This window comes from Schistocerca cancellata, chromosome 3 (assembly GCF_023864275.1).
Source record: "Schistocerca cancellata isolate TAMUIC-IGC-003103 chromosome 3, iqSchCanc2.1, whole genome shotgun sequence".
In the NCBI taxonomy this organism is placed as follows: Eukaryota; Metazoa; Arthropoda; class Insecta; order Orthoptera; family Acrididae; genus Schistocerca; species Schistocerca cancellata.
The window spans coordinates 681560320-681585698 of record NC_064628.1 but is presented as its reverse complement, the minus strand read 5'-3'; the positions used below and the strand labels follow the sequence as shown (position 1 = coordinate 681585698).

The 25379-nt window shown below is 36.1% G+C and overlaps 1 protein-coding gene across 1 annotated transcript in view; it reads left to right on the top strand.

Annotated features, from left to right (window-relative positions):
• LOC126176507 (uncharacterized) overlaps positions 1-24635 on the top strand; it is a 403754-nt gene extending 379119 nt beyond the window's left edge. Inside the window, exons 18-20 of the mRNA XM_049923663.1 lie at positions 5392-5487; positions 7850-8001; positions 23606-24635. Of these exons, the coding sequence (XP_049779620.1) occupies positions 5392-5487; positions 7850-8001; positions 23606-23725 (368 nt within the window). The 3' untranslated portion in view covers positions 23726-24635. The remainder of the gene's footprint in view (positions 1-5391; positions 5488-7849; positions 8002-23605) is intronic.
• The last annotated feature ends 744 nt before the right edge of the window (positions 24636-25379 follow it).

Sequence of the window (25379 nt, the reverse complement as noted above, 5' to 3'; positions counted from 1 at the left end):
GCACAAACAACAGATTTGCCTTGCTACCTCAGTCAACTAGGGAAGAGGCTCAAGTAGATGTAAGTGTAGTCAGCACTCAACAGACTTTCACTAGGAAAGTAACTGTTGCAAAAATGTAGAAAGTAGGAAGAAAGTCCTGCTGTTAGGTAGTAGCCATGGAAAGGTGTGGGTCAGATGTTTCAGGAAAAATTTGGTGACCAGTACCAGGTCACAAGTATTTTCAAGCTCAGTGTATGTCTTACCCAAGTGATAGAGGATGTAGGATGATTGTGCAAGGGTTTTACAAGGCAGGATCATGTTTTGGTAGTGGGTGGAGTGACATTATTGATAGGGATCAGGGCTTCAATATTGAGTGTAATCTAGTAAAAACAACACCTGCAATGAACCATATAAATGTTGACTTGGTTCCAGATTTCATGTGGTATGATCGGCCCCAATTGAACAGCTCTGTCAGGAACGTCAATATGGAGCTAGATCAGCTGCTTACAGTGGCTTCTTTGTCAGGCATAGGTTTGGTTCCTGTTGATGCTATTGTTAGGTGGGGCTTCACAAGACATGGCCTGCATCAGTAGGAAAGGGAAGGGTAAACTGGCTGGGATGATAGCAAAATCTTTAACCCTTTCGCTATGGTGGACTTCTGTAGAAGTCGGGAGCAAATGTGCCGCTCAGCCGGTGGACTGCTGCAGCAGTTCCACCTCACATCATATTTCTCACCTTCACTATGCTTGACTTCTGTGGAAGCTTGACCTATGCATTATCTAGCAGCTTTGTTCAAAGTCTGTAGTTTCAAAGCATTGGTTTTGCTTGAGTTGCACTGATCATTTCCTGCCTTGTTTATAATCTGAAGTGACATGTTGTTAACCTCAGTTAGTTTCTAATAGAAGTGATATGGCAGATAAGTGATATACTGTGGAGGAAGCTCTTTCTCTCATACTGGATAGTGACTTCGAAGATGAAAGTGAATCATCATCCGAATCCAACAATAAACATGAAACACCTACTGTAGCTGCTTCTACATCAGGTACATGTGCTACTGTAGCTGTTATATTGACATCCCAGACTTTGATTTGTGCACAGACACAATATCAAAAACATGTGTGATTTGTGTAAATATTTTCCCAAATAAATATATAGTATAAAGTCCAATAATTGTGAAAACACCATGAGTGTGAAAGCAGGACAGAGAAGAGCCACAGCGGGCATGGCCGGGCGGGCCTGCCGCTCATCCACAGCACACGATGCAACAATCACGGTGCCGGCATGAAAGGGTTAAGGGGGGGGGGGGCTGAAACTCATGGGAGTACTTTTTTAGGCTAAGATCAGTGTCCAATCATCCAACATTGATTGAAATTAAGCTTAATGGGAAGTTCAGACAGGCAGGTTCTAGAGATGTTAAAATATCACAAGATTATCATAACAGTACAGTGAAAAATAATGTTAGTATGTCACAAGGTTCACATAAAGGTGCAGTGAAAAATAATGTTAGTATATAGCATCAGGATATCAGGGGATTAAAAAACAAAGTAGATGAGCTTCTTGTTTGTTTGGAAGATTTAGAAACTTAGGGTGGAATAGATGTACTATTCCTGTCTGAACATCATGTAGTCACAGGTATGGAATGGTAGGTGAATACAAGCTTTCAGCACATGTAAGTAGAGACAATATGGAGAGAGGAGGAGTTGCCATATATGTTAAAATCTGTCATAGTGTGAAAAATTTGGAAACTAAAAAATTTTGCATAGAGTGACATATAGAAGCATGTGCATGTGAGCATAAACTAAATAATGGCACTTTTATAATTGTAGCTGTGTATAAGTCCCCATTGGGAAATTTTCAACTATTTTTGAAAAACGTGGATTCTTTGTTGTGCTATCTGTCAGGCAGAGGGATGCAAATTATTGTTTGTGGGGATTTCAATGTAGATTTTCTGAAAGAGTCCAATAGAAAGCTTGACTTTGAAGTATTACTTGGTTCATTCAGTTTGACATCAGTTATTGATTTTCATGCTTCATATAGGAAAGCAGCACACTGATAGATAATGTTTTCAAAGACAAAGATAAATGTAATCAAATAAAAACTTTTTCTGTTAAGAATGGTCTGTCTGATCAAAATGCACAGCTAGTTACAGTATGTGACATAGCTCCATACAATAATGCAAAACAGTCCTCCACAATGGGGCATTCAATTAACGATTTAACAATTCAAAGTTTTAGGGAAAGCTTGCAACAATTAGACTGGGATGAGGTTTACAGGGAATATGATGCTAATTTAAAATTTAATCTATTTCATGATACCTTAGTGAGTATATTTGAAAACAGTTTCCATAACAAAATGGTGAAATATAATTGTAAGAAGCCATGTAAAAAGCCATGGATTACTAAAGGGATAAAAATATCTTTTAAACAGAAAAGGGAAATGTATCTTATAGCTAGGAGGAGTAACAATCCCGAAACAGTGAAACAGTATAAAACCTACTGCACTGTATTAAGAAAAATAATTAAAAAGTCCATAAGTATGTGCGTTATGTCTGAGATTAGCACATCTGATAATAAAATTAAAACAATTTGGAATGTTGTTAAAAGTGAAATAGGGCAACCGAGAACACAGAAAGACTGTATTTCTATCAAACTCAATGAAAAATGTGTTAACAAAAAGTCAGATGTAGAAAAAAATTTTAATAATCATTTTTGACTGTTGTAGAGAAAATAGTATCCAACTATTCATTAGAAAATACAAGGCTGTATATGGAAGAGGCAGTACCTATGCAATTTGATAAAACTGAAATTCAACTCACCTCATGCACTGAAATTAGGAAAACAATAAATTCACTCAAAAGCAAAAGCTCACATGGAATTGATGCCTTTTCCAGCAGAGCATTAAAAGCTTCTTCCCAACAGATAAGTAGGATTCTCAGCCACATATGTAGTAGCTCACTGAAACAGAGCATTTTTCAAGATAGACTGAAATACACTATTGTTAAATCATTGCATAAAATAGGGGATAGGTCTGATGCTAACAACTACTGCCCAATCTCACTTCTGACAGCTTTATCCAAAATTCTTGACAAAGTAATGTATTCAAGAGTAGCATAACATATTGGTAAAAATGAAGTACTAACAAAATGTAAATTTGGTTTTCAGAAAGGCTTTACAACAGATAATGCTATATATGCTTTCACTGATCAAATATTAAATGCATTTAATAACTGAACATCACCCATTGGGATATTTTGTGATCTCTCAAAGGCTTTTGATTGTGCAATTCATGAAATTTTTCTAGATAACCTTGAGCATTGTGGTATGAGTGGAACAGTGCACAAATGGTTTAACTAATACATAATTGGAAGAATGCAGAAGGTTAAAATTAACAGTGAAGATAGCCTGCAAAAACCAGTAGAGTCCTCTAACTGGGGAGGTATCAAGAATGGTGTCCCACAGGGTCCAGTCCTGGGTCCCTTATTGTTCTTAATATATATTAACAACTTGCATCATGAAGATGCAAAGCTAGTTCTGTTGCTGATGATCCAAGTACAGTAATCACCCCCAACAAGCAAGAATTTGCATTCTATTGGCATCAAACAGGAGTTCTTCAGCCATAAAAATTCACCATTCTTTCAGCCAATTCAACACATCTGTTGAGTCTTGTTTTACCATGGATCATTTTAAATGCCTCCGTAACTTTTCCCAACACTGCCACATATGTGTAGAAAACAGCCTCTACTCATTACTTGGCAGACGTAGACTTTTGAATTGCAGAATGTGAACATTCATCTTTAAATGTCAACTTTCAATTATGACACTAGATTTCAGCATCACAGTAATAAAACCAGTTTTCATTGCATTTGACTATTCTTGTCACTGTGGGGATTTGTTTACTTAAATACTTTTTTTTTTGTTACGTTTTAGATTTTATTGGCACTATGACACTCGATATGCTATGAAACTTCCTGTTGATGTGTGTGGTATTGGCTAAGAATAAAACTTACTTACTGTAATGTGGCCTCCAAGGATAGAGGAATTGGTTATGATATATAAGACCAAGTATTCCTTTATGTGATGGTATGACAATGTGTCTTGTATATTCTTGGTCTCCTTAGACCCATGTTGTCTATGGAACCCAACATTGTTTGCATTCATTTCAGAGGTCAGAAGACACATATTATTCCATGTTTGTTGAAGAGCTTGCCAGTCTTGAAGGACATACTGCCAACATAAGACAGGAAAACCATTCTAGTAGAGTTCTTAGCAACTTCTGGGTGTTCTTAATGTTTAATACATTCTGAGTGAAATGCATTGCGAATCTGCTTCTCAGAGTGCCCATTATGGACAAACACAGAGTGGAGATGCCTAAGTTCTGCTGACAGTCTGTCTGGATGTGAGATAGCTCAAACTATCAACTGCCTAACAATATACTGCTGTGTTGGGGTGGGTCACAATATTAGTAGCTCATAAATACAGTTCAGTGCCTGTTGATTTATGGAACACATTATGACCAAGGATCAACCTTCTTTTCTGCAAACCATGACATCCAGAAAAAGGAGGTGTCCATTTTTATCCACTTCCACAGTGAAACAAATACTAGAATTGATAGATTTTAGATGTTCTAAAAATGAAGTTACGGTTTGTCCTCTGTGCCATACTACAGAGGCATCATCTACATATCTTCAAAAACATATGGATTTGAGAACTGCATATTGAAGTGCTTTGTCCTCAAAGTCTTCCATAAAAAGGTCAACTACTATATGAGACAGAAGACTCCCCATATCAACACCATCAGCTTTTTCAAAATATTAGTTATTGAATAAAAAGTGTCAAGATGAGCACATGTTTTAAGACATGTATGATTGTCCTCTTCCAGTTTAGTTCCTTTCTGTTACAACAAATCCACCAAGGAACTCGTATGAGCAAAGAGACTACATCAAAACTCACTAATATTTCACTTGGTTTGAGGTACAAAGTCTTGAGTCACCACACAAAGTCTTCAGAATTTTGAATGTGGTATTCACATTTTACTACCAGAGGGCTCCGAGTAGAAGCCTGATACGTTGCTAGTTAGTATGTTGGCGCTATAATATTGAAGACGTTGTAGGGGAATCAATAGGTCATGCTTAAGAAATAACAGCTGTTCCAATATTTGACAGTCACTGATTTCAGAATGATAGTTTCTCTGTAGCAGAGTATGTGTTGTTATGGAACATTTTGGCATATTAAGGTTGTGTCCTGGGCTGGAGCCTGCAAATGGCAAGGTGATTGAAGTCTGCCTGTCCCAGAGTTTTAACCTTTGAGCAAGTTTCATATTCATGTTTGTTTCAGTATAAGAATTTACCAAGATGTCATGGTAACTGTTTACACTAATTTCACTGTTTATAATGATATGTTTATCATTTTTCAGATATCACACCTCATCAAACAACACCAGTATCATTCAGGCAAATGCCATGGTTCCATAACATTGACAGACAGAGAGCAGAAGAGCTGTTACGCAATGGTGAGCCAAGATTTATCATACTCTATTTATCTAGAAAAACTATTTATCTCTGAAGATGACTTGTTAATTTTAGCACAATTTCTTTTACATAACAGGAGATTTTCTAGAGTACATTATCGTTAACATGAGATTTGTTATTAGCTAAAGTAGTAGCAGTAGTTTATCCATTCTTACACCAGTAACATAATGGAAATTATTCAGTAACATTAGTTGCTTTTCACCTATTCTGTTTCTATAAAGTCTCATTCTTCTTTTCTTTATTCAGGTCCAAAATTTACTGTGCCTTTGTGTCTCAGTCTGAATCCTCCTCTGTGTTGACTATAGTCTACAAAATGTGGCTATTTCCAAACAGATATATACTGCTTATTCCCATGATGATATATGCCATGAGAAAACTGTATGACAGACTGAAATTGCAAATTTTATCAGAGGTGGAGTAGTATCACGAACACATCAGGCTCAGAGTTAAATGAACAAACCTTTTAGTTGTTGCTGGCCTTTGTTCTTTTATTTATGTGTCACATTTACATGGTGGAAGTGTAGCCTAAAATATGTGGTTAATAAAGTAATGGAAAGTCCATGACGAAATACAACAATATGGAAAGGAGAGATTGCTACTCACTGCATAGAGGAGGCACTGAGTTACAGACAGACATTTTAACATCTGGAGGTAGTAGCCATCTGTGTGTGAGGTGTTGTGTGAATGTGTCTGAGTTCTACTTCTGAGGAAGGACATAATCCAAAAGTTTAAATATTTCAGTATTCTTTTTCGTTCTGCCTGTCTACCAACTTCACACCTCCTCTATGTGATGAGTAGCAATCTATCCTTTCCATATTTTTGATATGTGGTTAATACCACTCTAGGAAGTTAAGTAGCATTTTTGTGTCTTATATCAAGATTAAAATATTCACAAATGCTTCTTATAACCTGAAGTTCTTAGTAATTCATTCACAGAGTGACTGTGCATCTTTTATAAAGCTTTGGCTTTATTCATGATACTTCCTTCATATCCATCGAGTGTCCCCAAACATTATTACACATTGCGACTACTACCTCAGAATTATATTGATTGACAGTGAGTTATCTTGTTGCTTCTATCCAGTATGTCACCATTTTTGAACTTAAGGCAGTCATTTTGAAACTGATTGAGCATGGGTCTTATTTGCAGTTTTACTTTATCAACAACTCACTGTAGACCTAATTTACCACTGAGTTTAGAAAGTATTGCTATTGTTCTGCTATGTTCACCATTGCTTATGCAAAGATTAATAATCCTTTGTATTACACTGCCCTCATTAGTAATGTTTAGCTTCAACCAAAAACTGTCCCATTATTAACACTAAAACTGAGGAGAACTATTGCAAAACTAATAAAGCTATCTCTTGACTGCCAGTGTTGTGGTTTTCCTGACAGTGCTTACCACATTCTGTCCTGCAAATGCAGACATTTTTGAACATCTACCACACAGCCCAGACTTGGCTCCCAACATACTGACTCCAATGAAGAACTTCAAGATGCTGTTACAGGCTGGCCAAATTTTATGCAGAAGGAATTTGTCAACTTGTTAAGACATATTATAAACGCCAAAATCTGAATAATGATTAGATACAGAAGTAATACAAAAGTATAATTTTAAGATTCCCCTAACAGATTTCCTTTAACTATACAGTATTTTATTTATAGTCCAGTGGAGGCTACTTTCCAGATAACTCTCATGGAAGCAGCTGTTGAAGGCTCTCTTTCTTAATGGAAGTTATGGAATATAATGTGTGCCTGAATGAGTAATGACCATAAAATCTTGATTTGCCTCATGACTGAGCCTGTGTTTGTTCCCTCTTTTCTAAATTCTGCTTTCTTCCTCTGAATTAGTGTTGACTATTTTCTCCTAATGATTCTGAAATTCCAAATGAGCGCTGTTGCAGGTTAGCTGTAGTCCTATGTAATTGCAGTGAGTACTGTATTACATTTTTGTACTCTGTGAGTTTTGTACAAAGAAAGAAGAAAACACTGTAGTAATTGTAGCAATTTTGGCAGAAACAGGAGTTTTGTCTTTTCGGGTGCTATTTCTCATGGTTACTCTCAGTCAGTTTGAAACATTCATGACAATATGCCTACTTTGGAGTCTTTGAATTATAAATGAATTTTGGCATTTCTCCTTTGTATTTAAAATCACAACACAAATAGTACTAATATGGTATAAATTTACAATTGAAGTTGGTGTTATAGAGAAGGGATAACAAATCATTTTTTGGTACTTTGTATCCGTACTTACGCATCAAAATTGTGACAAGAATACACTCATAGTCTTATGATTATTGTCATAAATGTTGATTTTAATTGATGAACTTCTATTCCTTTTAGGTGAGGATGGATGTTTTGTTGTAAGGCCATCAACTCAGACATCAAACCCTTTAACACTGACTCTGTGGTACAAAAACCGTATTTTCAACATTTGTATCAGACATAGAAAAGATGGAAAATATGCTCTTGGGACTGAGAAAATAAATGAACAGGTTGGTATTAAATAAAATATATAAGCCCCACTATGTGTAGGGGGCCATATGTCCTACACTTTCCTCTACAAGAAACTTTAGGTTAATGTGTTGTTCTTATTTGTTAAATTAGGAAATTACACGAAACAAACTATATTGTACCAAGGCAAGAAAGATCTAGTGAGTTGTCTGTCAAACTAGTTGGGGATAGCTGCTTTTTCCACTCAAGTACAGCTTTTACAATTTATAATGGTCATTGGTGAAGTTTTGCAACAAACTGTACATTTCATCATGTGCCAAAATGCTTTCCAGCAACTTTATGCACTTTTGCATTTGTATCAATTTCATAGAGATCTGTTGAGGGTCTGGACACACAGTTGATATATGTTTTAGGGGACCCTTTTAATTAGAAAAGTGTGCCATTTTTTTGCATGTTATTAGCATTAGTGAGCTACACAAAGTCACACAGAATTGAGCCTGAGCAAGAGAGAGAGGACATTCTGGCACTAGTAATCTAGTAATTTTCAACTGTTTGCAACATTAAAGTGGAGAAGCTATATGTCAGTCCTAGAGCTTTAATCAGGTTGAAAATTTTGACAGGCACTCCTTAATGGACTATCAGATTTGTTTGTTCTTTTCCTTTCCACTGCCATGTGTTTCAGAACTCCTAGGAAAATGCCCACTATTCTATTTTTCACAAATAACACGTCATAAATGTAAATTCAGGTTGTCGTACTGTCTCCTAATTCTCCTCTCCACGTCACCTTCATAGTGCACAGCTCCTACTTGGTCTGACACCTGTGCATCACACATCTAGACTGTGCACATACCATCCCTCCGTCCTGCAGTCCTAACCTGCAAACTGATTTTTACATTAAATTATTTTAGATTAATACTTGTTCCATAGATCATGAATACAATATTTTCTAATGATGTGGAACATGTCAGTATAACACAAGTTTTCAACACACAAGACAATTATATACATATGTATAACTCTCCCTCTTTTTTTCAGTTTCTTTTTCATATCTAAAAATTCATCTATTGAGTAGATGGAGCTGTCATTCAGAAATTCTTTTGATTTGTTTTTAAATGTTGGTTGGCTATCTGTCAGACTTTTAATGCTATTTGGCAAATGATCAAAGATTTTTGTGTCAGCACAATTCGCCCCTTTCCATGCCAAAGTCAGACTTATCCCAGAATAGTGAAGATCACCCATTCTTCTAGTTTTGTAACTATGCAGATTGCTATTGTCTTTGAATTGGAATGAGTTATTAATAAAAATTTCATAAGTGAATATCTGTATTGCAAAGGTACTATGAATATCCCATGTTCCTTAAATAAACATCTGCAAGGTGATCTTGGGTGAGCTCCATCTATCATTCTGATTACACTCTTTTGTGCAATGAATACTTTGTATCTTAATGATGAATTGCCCCAAAATATGGTGCCATGTGAAAGCAGTGAATGAAAATAGGCATAATAGGCTAATTTACTGATATGTGTATCACCAAACTTTGCAATAACTCTAACAGCATAAGTAGCTGAACCTAACTATTTCAGCATTTGATCAATGTGTTTCTTCCAGTTCAAATTCTCATCAATGCACACACCCAGAAATTTGGAATATTCTCCCTTAGCAACAGACTTCTGTTTAAAGTCTATATTTATCAATGGTGTTATGCCATTTATTGTAAGGAATTGTATATAGTGAGTTTTCTTAAAATTTAGTGAGAGTCCATTCACAGAGAACCACTTAATTTTCTGAAAGATGTTATTTACAATTTCTTCAGCTAATTCTTGATTGTTAGGTGTGTTACTATACTTTTACCATAAGAAAATGGAACTAATGTTGCATCTTCATGGATACAGAGTGGCAAGCTATTAATATATATTGAGAACAACAGGGGACCAAAAGACTGAACCCCATGGGACACCATTCTTGATACCTCCCCAGTTAGAGGACTCTGCTGATTTTTGCATACTGTCTTTACTGTTAAGTCCAACCTTCTGCATTCTTCCAGTTAAATATGAATTAAAATGTGGTGCACTGTCCTACTCGTATTGCAATACTTACACTTATCTAGAAGAATTTCATGAGTTATACAGTCAAAAGCCTTTGAGAGATCACAAAATATCCCAATGGGTAATGCTTGGTTATTCAGAGCATTTAATATTTGATCAGCAAAAGCATAAATAACATCTTCTGTAGAAACGTCTTTCTGAGAAGCAAACTGACATTTTGTTAATGCTTCATTTTTACAAATATGTGAAGCTAATCTTGAATACATAACTTTTTCAAGAATTTTAGATAAAGATGTCAGAAATGAGATTGGTTGATAGTTATTGCATCAGACCTATCTCCATTTTATGCAATAGTTGAGTGCTAGCATATTTCAGTCAATCTGTTAAAAAATGCCCTGTTTCAGTGAGCTACTACATATGTGGCTGAGAATCCTACTTATCTGCTGTGAACAAACTTGTAACACTCTCTTGAAATGCCATCAGTTCCATGCGAGCTTTTACTTTTGAATGAATTTATTATTTTCTTAATTTCAGTAGGAAAGGTGGATTGAATTGCAGTTTTATCAAGTTGCATAGGTATTGCTTCTTCCATATAAAGCCTGGTGTTTTCTAATGAATAGCTGCATCCTATTTTTGCTACAACACTTGAAAATGATTATTAAACATATTTTCTACTTCTGAATTTTTGTTAATAATCTTTTCATCGAGTTTGATAGAAATACAGTCTTCCTGTGCCCTCTGTTCCCCTTTTAACAACATCCCAAATTGATTTAATTTTCTTATCAGAGGTACTAATATCAGATATAATGTACATACTTCTGGACTTTTTAATTATTTTTCTTAACACAGTGCAATAGATTTTATAATGTTTGGCAGTTTCTGGATGATTACTCCTTCTGGCTGTGAGATACATTTCCCTTTTCTGTTTACAAGATATTTTTATCTCTTCAGTAAGCCTTGGCTTTACACATGCTTTCTTACAATTGTGTTGCACTGTTTTCTTAGGGAAACTGTTTTCAAATATACTCTCAAAGGTATTATGAAATTAACATCAGGTTCTCTGTACACCTGACCCCAGTCTAAGTTTTGCAAGCTTTCCCTAAAATTTGCAGTTGTTAAATTGTTAATTGAATGCCCTATTGTGGAGGACTGTTTTGCATTATTGTATGCAGGTATGTGTCATATACTGTAACTAGCTGTGCATCAAGGTCAGACCGACCACTGTTATCAGGAAAAGTTTTTATTTCATTAAATTTATCATGGTCTATAGAAATGTTACCTATCAGTGTCCTAGTTTCCTGTACCACCCAAGTAGAAAAATCAGTAACTGATGTCAAATTGAAAGAACCAAATAATACTTTGAATTCAAGCTTTCTATTGGACTCTTTCAGAAAATCTGCATTGAAATCACCACAAACAATAACTTCCGTCCCTCAGTCTGACAGACAGCACAACAAAGAATCTACGTTCTACAAAAATAACTGAAAATTTCCCAGTGAGGATCTATACACAGCTACAAATATAGAAGTACCATTATTTAGTTAAAGCTCACATGCACATGGTGCTGTATGTTGCTCTACACAAAAATTTTTAGTTTCTAAATTTTTCACACTATGATAAATTTTAACATATATGGCACTATCATAAATTTTAATGTATATGGCAACTCTTCCTCTCTCCATACTGTCTCTACCTAGATGTGCTGACAGCTTATATCCTACTACATTTACCTTTTCCATATCTGTGACTATACAATGTTCAGACAGGCATAATGGATGTATTCCACCCTCAGTTTCTAAATCTTCTAAACATAAAATAAGTTCATCTGCTTTGTTTTTTAATCCCCTGATATTCTGATGCAATATACTACCATTATTTTTCACTGTACTTTTTGAGAATCTTGTGATATTTTAAAATCTGTAGTACCTGCCTATCCGAGCTTCTCATTGAGCTTAATTTCATTCAGTGTTGAATCATTGGACACTGATCTTAGCCTGTCTCCCTCCAAGCTGCTAACTACTAACCCCCAACCACCTTCCTGCCTCCTGCCACTCTCTCTCCCTCTGACCCTCCCAGCCAGCTTAACCTCACATCAACCTATTCCACATGCTGAACTGCACTCTTTGCATTGTGCATCCAGCTGGCACAGTGTGTGTGTGTGTGTTTTGTGTACTCTAGATTGAGTGACTCTTAAAGTATTAAGAACATCTTAATATCAGTTGCATCACCTATTTTATCATCTAATGACACTGCTTCTGTAGTTAGTGATTAGAATCACTGCCTGTTTATGGAGAGGAAATAGGATAAATTTCTAATGATCATCTCAGATTTCCTCATGCTGGGAAGATTAGCCTTGTACTCCCATTGCTTTAGAAAACTGCTTCCCATTTCTCTGATACTTTTACAATGTAATACTGATTGGTACTCTCAGCCACCTGATTTTAAACTATGTGGATACAGGATTCGGACGAAGGAAAATTGTGTATATGTTGTTGTTGTTGTTGTTGTTGTTGCGGTCTTCAGTCCTGAGACTGGTTTGATGCAGCTCTCCATGCTACTCTATCCTGTGCAAGATTCTTCATCTCCCAGTACCTACTGCAACCTACATCCTTCTGAATCTGCTTAGTGTATTCATCTCTTGGTCTCCCTCTATGATTTTTACCCTCCATGCTGCCCTCCAATACTAAATTGGTGATCCCTTGATGCCTCAGAACATGTCCTACCATCTGATCCCTTCTTCTAGTCAAGTTGTGCCACAAATTTCTCTTTGCCCCAATCCTATTCAATACCTCCTCATTAGTTATGTGATCTACCCATCTAATCTTCAGCATTCTTCTGTAGCACCACATTTCAAAAGCTTCTATTCTCTTCTTGTCCAAACTATTTATCGTCCATGTTTCACTTCCATACATGGCTACACTCCATACAAATACTTTCAGAAATGACTCTGTGTTAACAAATTTCTCTTCTTCAGAAACGCTTTCCTTGCAATTGCCAGTCTACTTTTTATATCCTCTTTACTTCAACCATCATCAGTTATTTTGCTCCCCAAATAGCAAAACTCCTTTGCTACTTTAAGTGTTTCATTTCCTAATCTAATTCCCTCAGCATCACCCGACTTAATTTGACTACATTCCATTATCCTCGTTTTGCTTTTGTTGATGTTCATCTTATATCCTCCTTTCAAGACACTATCCATTCCGTTCAACTGCTCTTCCAAGTCCTTTGCTGTCTCTGACAGAATTACAATGTCATCGGCAAGCCTCATAGTTTTTATTTCTTCTCCATGGATTTTAATACCTACTCCGAATTTTTCTTTTGTTTCCTTCACAATCTAATTCCCTCAGCATCACCCGACTTAATTTGACTACATTCCATTATCCTCGTTTTGCTTTTGTTGATGTTCATCTTATATCCTCCTTTCAAGACACTATCCATTCCGTTCAACTGCTCTTCCAAGTCCTTTGCTGTCTCTGACAGAATTACAATGTCATCGGCAAGCCTCATAGTTTTTATTTCTTCTCCATGGATTTTAATACCTACTCCGAATTTTTCTTTTGTTTCCTTCACTGCTTGCTCAATATACAGATTGAATAACATCGGGGAGAGGCTACAACCCTGTCTCACTCCCTTCCCAACCACTGCTTCCCTTCCGTGTCCCTCGACCCTTATAACTGCCATCTGGTTTCTGTACAAATTGTAAATAGCCATTCGCTTCCTGTATTTTACCCCTGCCACCTTCAGAATTTGGAAGAGAGTATTCCAGTCAACATTGTCAAAAGCTTTCTCTAAGTCTACAAATGCTAGAAACAAAGGTTTGTCTTTCCTTAATCTTTCTTCTAAGATAAGTCGTAGGGTCAGTATTGCCTCACGTGTTCCAATATTTCTATGGAATCCAAACTGATCTTCCCCGAGGTCAGCTTCTACTAGTTTTTCCATTCGTCTGTAAAGAATTTGCGTTAGTATTTTGCAGCCGTCACTTATTAAACTGAAAGTTCAGTAATTTTCACATCTGTCAACAACTGCTTTCCTTGGGATTGGAATTATTATATTGTTCTTGAAGTCTAAGGGTATTTCGCCTGTCTCATATATCTTGCTCATCAGATGGTAGAGTTTTGTCAGGACTGGCTCTCCCAAGGCTGTCAGTAGTCCTAATGGAATGTTGTATACTATCGGGGCCTTCTTTCGACTCAGGTCTTTCAGTGCTCTGTCAAACTCTTCACACAGTATCATATCTCCCATTTCATCTTCATCTACATCCTCTTCCATTTCCATAATATTATCCTCACACCTTTCCGCTTTCCCTTCTTTGCTTAGAACTGGGTTTCCACCTGAGCTCTTGATATTTATGCAAGTGGTTCTCTTTTCTCCAAAGGTCTCTTTGATCTTCCTATAGGCAGTATCTATCTTACCCCTGGTGAGACAAGCTTCTACATCCTTACATTTGCCCTCTAGCCATCCCTGCTTAGCCATTTTGCACTTCCTGTCGATCTCATTTTTGAGACTTTTGTATTCCTTTTTGCCTGCTTCATTTACTGCATTTTTATATTTTCTCCTTTCATCAATATTTCTTCTGTTACCCAAGGATTTCTAGCAGCCCTCGCTTTTTACCTACTTTATCCTCTGCTGCCTTCACTACTTCATCCCTCAAAGCTACCCATTCTTCTTCTGCTTTATTTCTTTCCCCCATTCCTGTCAATTGTTCCCTTATGCTCTCCTTGAAACTCTGTACAACCTCTGGTTCTTTCAGTTTATCCAGGTCCCATCTCCTTAAATTCCCACCTTTTTGCAGTTTCTTCAGTTTTAATCTACAGTTCATAACCAATAGACTGTGGTCAGAGTCCACATCTGCCCCTGGAAATATCTTACAATTTAAAACCTGTTTCCTAAATCTCTGTCTTAGCAATATATAATCTATCTGAAACCTGTCAGTATCTCCAGGCTTCTTCCATGTATACAACCTTCTTTTATGATTCTTGAACCAAGTGTTAGCTATGATTAAGTTGTGCTCTGTGCAAAATTCTACCAGGTGGTTTCCTCTTTCATTTCTTAGCCCCAATCCATATTCACCTACTATGTTTCCTTCTCTCCCTTTTCCTACTATCGAATTCCAGTTACCATGACTATTAAATTTTCGTCTCCCTTCACTATCTGAATAATTTCTTTTATTTCATCATACGTTTCTTCAATTTCTTCATCATCTGCAGAGCTAGTTGGCATATAAACTTGTACTACTGTGGTAGACGTGGGCTTCGTGTCTGTCTTGGCCACAATAATGCGTTCACTATGCTGTTTGTAGTAACTTACCTGCACTCCTATTTTTTTTATTCATTATTAAACCTATTCCTGCATTACCCCTATTTGATTTTGTATTTATAACCCTGTATGCGTCTGACCAAAAGTCTTGTTCCTCCTGCCACCGAACTTCACTAATTCCCACTATATCTAACTTTAAACTATCCATTTCCCTTTTTAAATTTTCTGACCTACCTGCCCGATTAAGGGATCTGACATTCCACGCTCCGATCCGTAGAACGCCAGTTTTCTTTCTCCTGATAACGACGTCCTCCTCAGTAGTCCCCACCTATTTTACCTCCGGAATATTTTACCCAAGAGGATGCCATCATCATTTAACCATACAGTAAAGCTGCATGCCCTCAGGAAAAATTACGGCCTTAGTTTCCCCTTGCTTTCAGCTGGTTGCAGTACCAGCACAGCAAGGCCGTTTTGGTTATGTTACAAGCCAGATCAGTCAATCATCCAGACTGTTGCCCCTGCAGCTACTAAAAAGGCTGCTGCCCCTCTTCAGGAACCAAACGTTTGTCTGGCCTCTCAACAGATACCCCTCCGTTGTGGTTGCACCTACGGTACCGCTATCTGTATCGCTGAGGCACGCAAGCCTCCCAACCAAAGGCAGGGTCCATGGTTCATGGGGGGAGTTGTGTATATAATCATTTAAAAAAGTTATGTTTTCCTTTTCTGCTGCAACATGTATCACTCAACAGAAGTTTGCAAGGGGTACATGTATTACTTATCAGAGAATAATGTGACTGTCATTTGTTGATCTCTTTGTTGTATAGCAATGCTGTGTATCCATTGCCCCTACATTCTTGATAATATTTCAGCGTAATCCATATCAAGTCATGTTGCCCCAGCTCTTTTCTTTTTTGTTTGTCAGTAGATTTAACCATGGTTTTCCAAAAGTTAGTGGATCTGATAGCTTTTGTAATTGTCTCTCATCCTGCTGCTGGTGGGAAAATAAGCCACTTTCTGTACTTTTGTATAATGAAGGAATATGAATAGAATGAGGGAAATAAATACCGTTCTTTAATGCACAATCATTCATCCCTCTCTTAATTTTTGATTACATAAGATTAACTGAAGAACACTTCTAGTCTCACAGACTCATAGTGAAGAATCCACATGGATGTAAAACATGTTGGAAAAACAAAAATACATCATACCGGTTTACAAAAGAAATAAAATGCTAATAGTCTGTGAACAGATCGTAAGTGATATGGCCAACAAGTGTGTGAAATGTACCAGAAACCTCTTACCAATTTATTTGTTTATAAAATAATATAAAATATTCGTGTATCACAAATATGTAAATATATATCCATTTAAGTGCATCAGATTATTTTAAACTATTGTAGTCATGTGTCATCAAAAGAAAATACTTTATAATGCTTTCTTACACAGATAACATTACTGCACTGAAGATAAGTGTAAGTCAATTTCTGCATGAACTCACATTATGTGATTATGTAATAGGATATGCATATACAATTTTTCAGTGCAGTAGAAGGTGTTTATCATCAATGAATCCCATAATCTTCTCTTAAACTATAGTTTATTGAAAGCAAAATGTTTTATGACTGCTGGAAGATCATTGAGTATATGTATTTCTCAATAATGGAGACCTTTTTGGACCAATTCCAGTGACTTTTACTCATTTTGAAGATTGTTCTTATTCCTAGTATTGATTTTTTGTACTAAGGTGTTGGTATCAAAGACACTCACATATTAAATGATGCCAAGTTGCTTTTAGCTGTTGTTGTTTTAATTTTACTCTTGCAATTTCAGCATTTTTGCCATTTTCAAGCATCTACAAAACATACTACAATGTACTAAGAACAGTGTAATATGGGACTAACAGTACATAAACCAATTTTGCAGTTTGTTGACATTCATACAATTAGAAGATTCCTGACCTGCAGATTGGGTAGAGATTACAACATAATATGCATGCATATCAAAGAGCACCCATTTAGCAATACTTCTTTGACATGTGTATATATTACTGTTGTGACTCGCCGATCTTTCAAAGAGCCTCCGCGCAGTTATGCGCATCCTCTACATGCGGCGCTGTCTGCCAGCCATGCAGCAGCAGCGCCACCTAAGCGGCCAGCTAGTCAGCGGCCGCTAGACTTAGATTCAGTTATGATTTGACTGTTAAAGTGCACACACGTCTTACTCTGTTTACTTGATCTTTGACCTTCATGTATTGCATCTTCCTTGAAATATATTTGTTCAACGTGAAGTTATAACAATTACATTGTTATTTTTGCCCAATATCAACATGCATGTCAAAAATATTTTGAATGTATGCACGTCAGCAAACTGCAAACTTGGGCTGTATAGACTGTTAATCCCACATCACATTGTTGTCAATACATTGTATTATGTCTAGTACCAGGTGTAGAAGTATGAAACTGCAATTTGGTTGCAATAATTACATGTCTGTATTTTGAAACTGATAAACAATATTTTATCCAAAATAACATCCATTGCTATTTATAAATTTCTCCCACATCTCTGGCAGGCTATGAATGTCATGCCATAAAAACAGTTCTTCCTTTGAAGAGAACCAGTCAGTGAGTCATTTTTGTAAATTTTAATATGAATTGAACTATTATTCACTGAGAATGTGTCCCAGTGATGCAAATAGATGATAATCAGATGGAGCCAAGTCTAGAGAATAAGCTGCATGCTGTAGTATTTCCCAACTGAATGCCTCGATTGTTTCCATGACCCATTTTGCTGTGTGTGATGGGGCATTATCATGGAGCAATAAGACTGTGTGTTGCCTTTTTGCATGTTCTGGTCATTTTTTACATAATGCTCAATTTAAATCAATTATTTGCTGTTGGTTGCAATCAGTGTTAACAGTTTCACCAGGTTTTAGCAGCTCATAATAGATGACAGCCTTCTGATCCCACTAAACACAGAGCATTGTCTTCTTTCCAAAGCAATTTGGTCTTGCTGTGGATGTTGAAGTTTGCCTGGATTCTCCCACGATTTGTGATGCTTAGAATTCTCAAAATATATCCAGTTTTCATCACCTGTCACTATTTGATGTAGAAACAACTTTTTTTTGTATCTGGCAAGCAGCATTTCACAAGTGGTTTTTTGATCTGCTTGCTGTCTTTCATTCAGTTCATGTGGAAGCCATTTTCCCACTTTCTACACTTTTCCCATAGCTTTCAGCCAAAGAGAAATGGCTTTCTGCATCACATTCAATTGTTCCATGAGTTCCTGTTGAGTTTCAGTATCATCTTCATCCAATAAGGCCAGCAATTCATTGTTTCCAAACTTCTTCAGTGGTTTCCCATGATCATCATTTCTCATGTCAAAATCACCACTTTTGAATTTTTTGAACCATTCAAAACACTGTGTTTTCACAAGAGCATGTTCACCAAAAGCCTTGAGCAGCATTTGATGCGATATTGCAGCAGTTTTCTTCAAATGACAACAAAAAACCAATTCTGTCTGCAAACTGTAGTTCATAGGCACAAAAGTCGACATGTTTATGGGTTTGAAACAGATACCGATGTATGGAACTTGGGTTTCTGTGTGTTAACATTCATCGTCAACCATTACAGGATGCAGATGGTGCTGCAGATGCAGTTTCATGGGCTCTACACTGACGGCTAGCACAATATATAGGGAAATTCCAGTTTCTTACTTCTATACCTGGTAGATGCTTGAAAAAGGCACAACTACCTAAATTGTATAGTAAAATAATGTCAATAAAAGCTAAAGAAACATAACATCGTTCAAAAAATGTGTAAAAGCTGTGGACCCATAGTACGAGATAGTAATACACATATATTACTTCTGAAAAGTTCCATAGAGGGATAAATATACTGAAAAAAATTAATTAGTATATCCAGGTATTTAAACAAACTAGGAATTTTCTTGAATTCACACCATGTATAATTCATAGCATAAGTTGTAATGTAAATGGATCAGTAAAAATCTACTCACCAAGCAGTGGCAGGTGAACACACTTATAAAAGGTATTAAAGTTTGCAAGCTTTTGGGACCAGGTGTTCCTTCTTCTGACAGAAAGCTGAGGAGGAAGTAAGAGGAGTGAAGGAAAAGGACAGGTGAGGTTTAGAAAAAGGGGTAGAGTTTGAAAAAGTCACCCAGAACCCAGGGTCAGGGGAGACTTACCAGAGGGATGGTCTTTCCTTCTCATCCGATTTGTTAAGTCTTCCTTGACTCGGGATTCTGGGTGACTTTTCCAAACTCTACCTCTTTTCCTAAACCTTCCTTTTCCTTCACCCTTCTTCCTTTCCCTTCAACTTTTCTACCAGAAGAAGGAGCCATTGGCTCTGAAAACTTGGAAACTTTAATACCTGTTATATGATTGCTCTCCAACTGCTCCTTGGTGAGTAGATTTTTCATCTATACACTTACATTATATTTTAAAAAATTGATTGTTTTTGTTGATTTGAAATGTACACATTTGTACTCAAAAATTATAACTTGGTTTGAAGAGAATATAATGCTACAAGGCAATGTAGAATAAAAGTAAATAAATTATGCCAGCTTTTTCATTTATACATTATCATCAACATCTGCACTGCAATTAAAATTTTGTTTAGACAGTTCATCAGTTCTGTGGCATATTTTTCCAACAATTTTTGTTGCCAAATCTTAATACTAAAACTTTAATGCTGTCAACCTACTCTATTTGCATGTCTCACATTTTACACTAATGCTGTATGGAAATTTCCTGCATGTTACGTATTGCAGACTGGCATTTTTAAGTTTGATGACAGTGAATTGACCATTTATGTATGCCCATGGAAATTTCGGTAACAATCCTTTTTATTAGGAAGTTTCATAATCCTTTTTATTTACCACATTATTTGTGTCATTTGCAAACAAAACAAACTTAGCATCTATTAATGTCATTAATTAAACTTCATTAATATGCACAAGAGAAAGCAATGTTGCTAATATGGAAACTTGTGGAATTTTCCTGGTCATGTGAAGACCAATAAGTAGTTTAATATTAGATTCTTTTTTTATAAAAAGCCTTTGTTTCGCAGAAATTGGGAATTCATTTGATGCATTAATATCAGTGGCGTCTTGTGAGTATACGTTTTGGGTATTCATAAATTTTTAGATTCTGATAATTTGAGAGCATGAAATTAATAGCACAACAATTATGCTTATCAACAAGTTTATACATCGACAGCCACTGCCAATAATAACAACAGTGATAATAATAATAATAATAATAATAATAATAATAAGATGAATAACTTATCTAATGAAAGAATTTTTTGTGGAATTTTGTTGTTTTATATATAATTAAGTACAGTTTAGGGCAACAAATAAATAATGTGTAAGCTTCAGCAACTCTCCATTTTGCATTTTTGTGTGAAATGAGAGTTTTCATGCTTTTCCATTTTTTGGGACAAATGTACAAGATCCCTAACAGATGTATTTGTTCACAAATTTACTTCTGAACTGAAAATCAGATATTTTTATGCTGCACCCACACTTGTGCTAACTGTACACTTCCTTGTTAAATATTTGCTTGTAGTGACGCTTATTTGATTGTGTCACTCTCTCAATCAGATCACAGATGCCCTAGTTCCTTTGCAGCTAACTTTTCCTGGTAATTTACTTTTCTGTTCCCAGAATAAGGTTTTCACTCTGCAGTGGGCTGGGTGCTGATATGAAACTTCCTGGCAGATTAAAACTGTATGCCAGACTGAGATTCAAACTTGAGACCTTTCCCTTTCATGGGCAAGTGCTCTGCTGAGCAAGCTACCCAAGCACGACTCATGACCCATCCTCACAGCATTTAAAAGAGATTCAACATAGTTCATCTTTACACTGCACATGAAAGTTGAGAAACCAGTGATGCAGCTTTTTGTCAATTTTCATAAATACAATGTAGGCCTATAGCACAGATAAACCTGGCTCACCATAAGATCAACAGATTTCAGTAGATGAATGAATGCTACACTCTCACAATTGACAGCCATGTGCTTTAAGCCTTTATGATTCTCAGTGCATCAAATGGATTACTGTATGATAAAATTAATACCTTAATATTCAGAAACCCACAAAATAGGTTTACTGTCAGTACAACTTTAATATATGCTGGTGTCCAGTCTAATTTTGCTGCAGTATATATTCATTCAAAGCTCTCATGTTTCATATGTATGTCTGGTGATGCAGTCAGTTTCAGGTTTCCTTCCCATCTCATAATCCTGCAACATATTGTTCTTAATATTGCAATTCAATGGTTTGGCTTGAATGCACATTACTTTTTCTTGTTGAAGATGGAAAGACATGAGAAGCAACATAATTTTAATCTGCCAGAAAGTTTCACAACAGCGTAAAATGGACTTCTTGGTGAGAGGTTCACTCTATAAATAGAAGTGCAAGCAGATTGAAGTTGTAATGTATGAATGAGTGGTACTGTCAGTTTATAGCCTTGTCTGTGAGAGAGAAGGGTCTGCCACCTTAGTCAGTGTGCAAAGTTGTGTCACTGTGAGTGCATTAGTTTGCCCATGACAGATATTTTAGTAAAACAACTTTTTAGATTTTGGCGAAAACATGGTGGCAGATTGTCGAGAGCAATGTGTGGCTGTGAAATTTTGTTTCCTGTTGGGGAAATCGGCCGCGGAAGCTGTAGTAACTCTCCAGACTGCTTATGGGGGTGCTGTCCTAACAAAAACCAGAGTCTACGAGTGGTTTTAACATTTTAAAAATGGAGAAATGTCAATTGAAGACTAAGACCAACCCTGTTCAGGATGCCTTTCATCATCAAGAAGTTCCAAAAATGTCAACAAAATCAATACCCTCATTCATGAAGACTGTCACCAAACCATTTATCAACTCTGTGAAATGTATGGAATATCATGGAGTTCAATTCAGAGGGTTTATTCCAAAGATTTGCACATCAGAAGGGTTGCAGCCAAATTTGTCCCTCATCTTCCCACAGACAAGCAAGGGAGTGTCGACTTCAAGCATGTTTTGAGCTTCAAAATCAGCTCAAAGAGAACCCTGAATTTTTTTCCAAGGTGATTACTGGTGATCAGTTGTGGTTCTAAGGGTACAACCCTGAAACAAAGCAGCAGTCAAGCCAGTGAAAGACAAGTGGCTCTCCTCATTCCAGAAAAGCTCGCCAAGTGAAGTGAAACATCAAGACAATGCTCATTTGTTTCTTCGATTGCAGAGGTGCTGAGCATGCAGAGGTCATTCCCCTGGGTCAGACTGTCAACCAGGAGTCCTACTTGGTGGTTTTGAAAAGACTGAAGGAGAGTATCCAGAAGAAAAAGGCAGATCTTTAGTACACAAGCAACTGGTGCTTCCATCCTGACAATACGCCGGCCCACGCCGCCTTCTCCATAAAGCAGTTTTTGACCAAAAACGGCATGACACCAATTAGCCGCCGCCCTCCTCTACTCACCAGAACCAGCCCCTATAATTTCTTTTTGTTCTCCAGACTCAAAAGGGACGTGAAAGGAAAGCATTTTGCCACTGTGGAGGAGGTAAAACAAAAATCACTGGAAAGTGTAAAGAACATCCTGATAAGTGAATTTAAAAAATGTTTTGAGCAATGGAAGGATCGTTTGAAGAAGTGCATTGTGGTCAATGGAGAATATTTTGAAGGAGATCAAAATTTGGTGCAAAAATATTAAAGAATAAAGACATTATGACAAATTTCCCATTTTTTTTGGGTTCCCCATCATATGATATGATAAAAGATCAAGCTTTAATGCTTTGTAAATTTTGGTGCAGCTGACAGTATGGTAAAGTTTATCAGTTTACTTTAAAACATATGTACAAAACTATAAATAACATACACATGCATTTACAATCACTGGTGCTACTCAGAAGCTGGTTCTATAAAATAAATTTGTTTCAACCTCGAAAAAGATATGCCTATCCTAAAAGGGGTTCCTCTTTTTTGTGCTTTGACAGAAATAAATATTGGCACCATAGAATTTGAAACTAGATCTTGTTGCACTTGCTTTCTTTGTTTGTATTTTCCCAAAGTACTTTTTTCTGCTTTTAGATATTATTTGATATTGCTCCCTTCACTGCTACATATATTTACCTGTCCTCTTTTTATCATTGTTTTGTGTACTTAATATGCCTCTGTCTTTGAATCTAAGCTTGCTATTGTCTTGTCAAAGTATTTAATGATTTTAGTACATAATGTGGTGTCATGTTGTTGGTTCCACCGAGTAAGCAGTATTGGTCACATAAAAATGTATTTATATTGGAATTTTGGGTAATTTTTCTTAGATTAAATATATTTAGATTTTCCTCTTGTTTTCAGAGCTTTGACTCCATTGAAGAAATGGTTACCAATTACCAGTCTGAAAAGCTTGTGCTGTACAGTGCGGGGGAAAGAGCAGGCAAGGTACTGCTTACTAATTCCCCAAGAAGAAGTTCATGAAGATTCTAGATGTGATGTTTGGCTCCTAGTCACATGCCAAAGTGGCTTGTCAGCTGAATACTTCATGATTTGAGTTTTCTTATATCATTTACACAGTTAATTCCTGGACATTATTTTATATGGGATGACTGTGAATACTGTAATATTGTAAAAAATTGTCAGTAACTGTGATAACTCTGTATAAATACTACTGCTGCAATATTTTATTCTTAAAAAGCAAACGTATGCTCAAGTTCTGTTGTCTGTAATTATTATATAATGTGAAATCCATTCATTATACATAAAATAACAGTACTTTCACTGTGTAATTAAATAATATATTTTGAGAAATAAAGTTGTTATTAAGTTAGAATCCTGCGGCAATGTACAAAGTAGTTACTTGACAAAAAGGCAATACTTCATTGAGAGATTTGTTTATGTGATACATTTCTCAGTATTAAAATCAACAATGACTGAAACAGTAAGTGGAAAATGTAAATCCACCTTAAAACTATATGTGAAGACACAATTATGTTATTTATTTGTGGATATCAAGTATTTTGAAAACATATTCAGATTACTGCTATCAATGAACTTGTATGTACTGGAGATTATTCATTAGGTATGGTATTTTCTTTCATATGTAGATGAATATAAATGATAGATTATAAAATTATTTTCTGATTTAATTTTTAGAATATTTGTAAAGTTGTGTCAGAACTGTTTTATTTAGTTACAGTCTTACATCTGTTTCTACCATAGGTTTAAAACAAATCATGGGCTATAAAACAATCTTTAATAAATTACAGTACCTAGACTTACACAAAGTCTCCCATGGAGAATATTTTTAACAGTATCTGTTTATATAAGAGGAGGTTATTTGTACACAGTTAGACCTTCTGAGAATAAATCAAATGTGAATGACAACATTTACCTGAGTTTTCATGTATAATTTGTATGTCAGAATGTGATACGTATGTAGTGGCACCTAACCCAGGGTAGCTTATTTGGCTTCTGTTAGTGGAAAAAATTTAGTCTAGGATGATATGAATCAAGTACAGCACCTTTTAATAACCATATTACCATGCTGAGTAAGCCCGGCCATTAATCGGACTTCACAACATGCTGGCACAGGAATATGAGGCTATTGATAAAAGCCTACCTTAATTTAACTGTTTTCTACCCACACACAAGAGATTAAAAACAATTTCAGTGTAAAAAATGTATATTAGTGACATTAAATGCAGTGTTGGCATTCCCCAGCTGAAAAAGAAGAAAAAGAAACTGGTTATGCAGGACTTGTCGTGTGAATACGAATTTCTTTATGTTTTGTGTCTTTAAAGTAAGGATTCCTTAATAAGATGAAAAGATAGTGCAAGCATGGATCCCTGTCATAATTTCTTAATATAAAGTCCAGATCATTTCTGATAAACTAAGCTTGATAGCTGCTTTTGATGTACCTCAAATTGATTATAGCATAAGCCATCTGACGTATGTGTCAAGATTTTAATGTTTTCTTGTGATGAGTTTTCTGAGTTATATGTGCTCTTTGTGTCTTTCTTATAGAAATCGAATACTATGTCCTGAATGATATGAAATATACATGAATGAAACATTAAGGACCCCTTGTTCCACAAAGAGGCTTCCGCAAGATGTTTGATTGACAACTTTACAC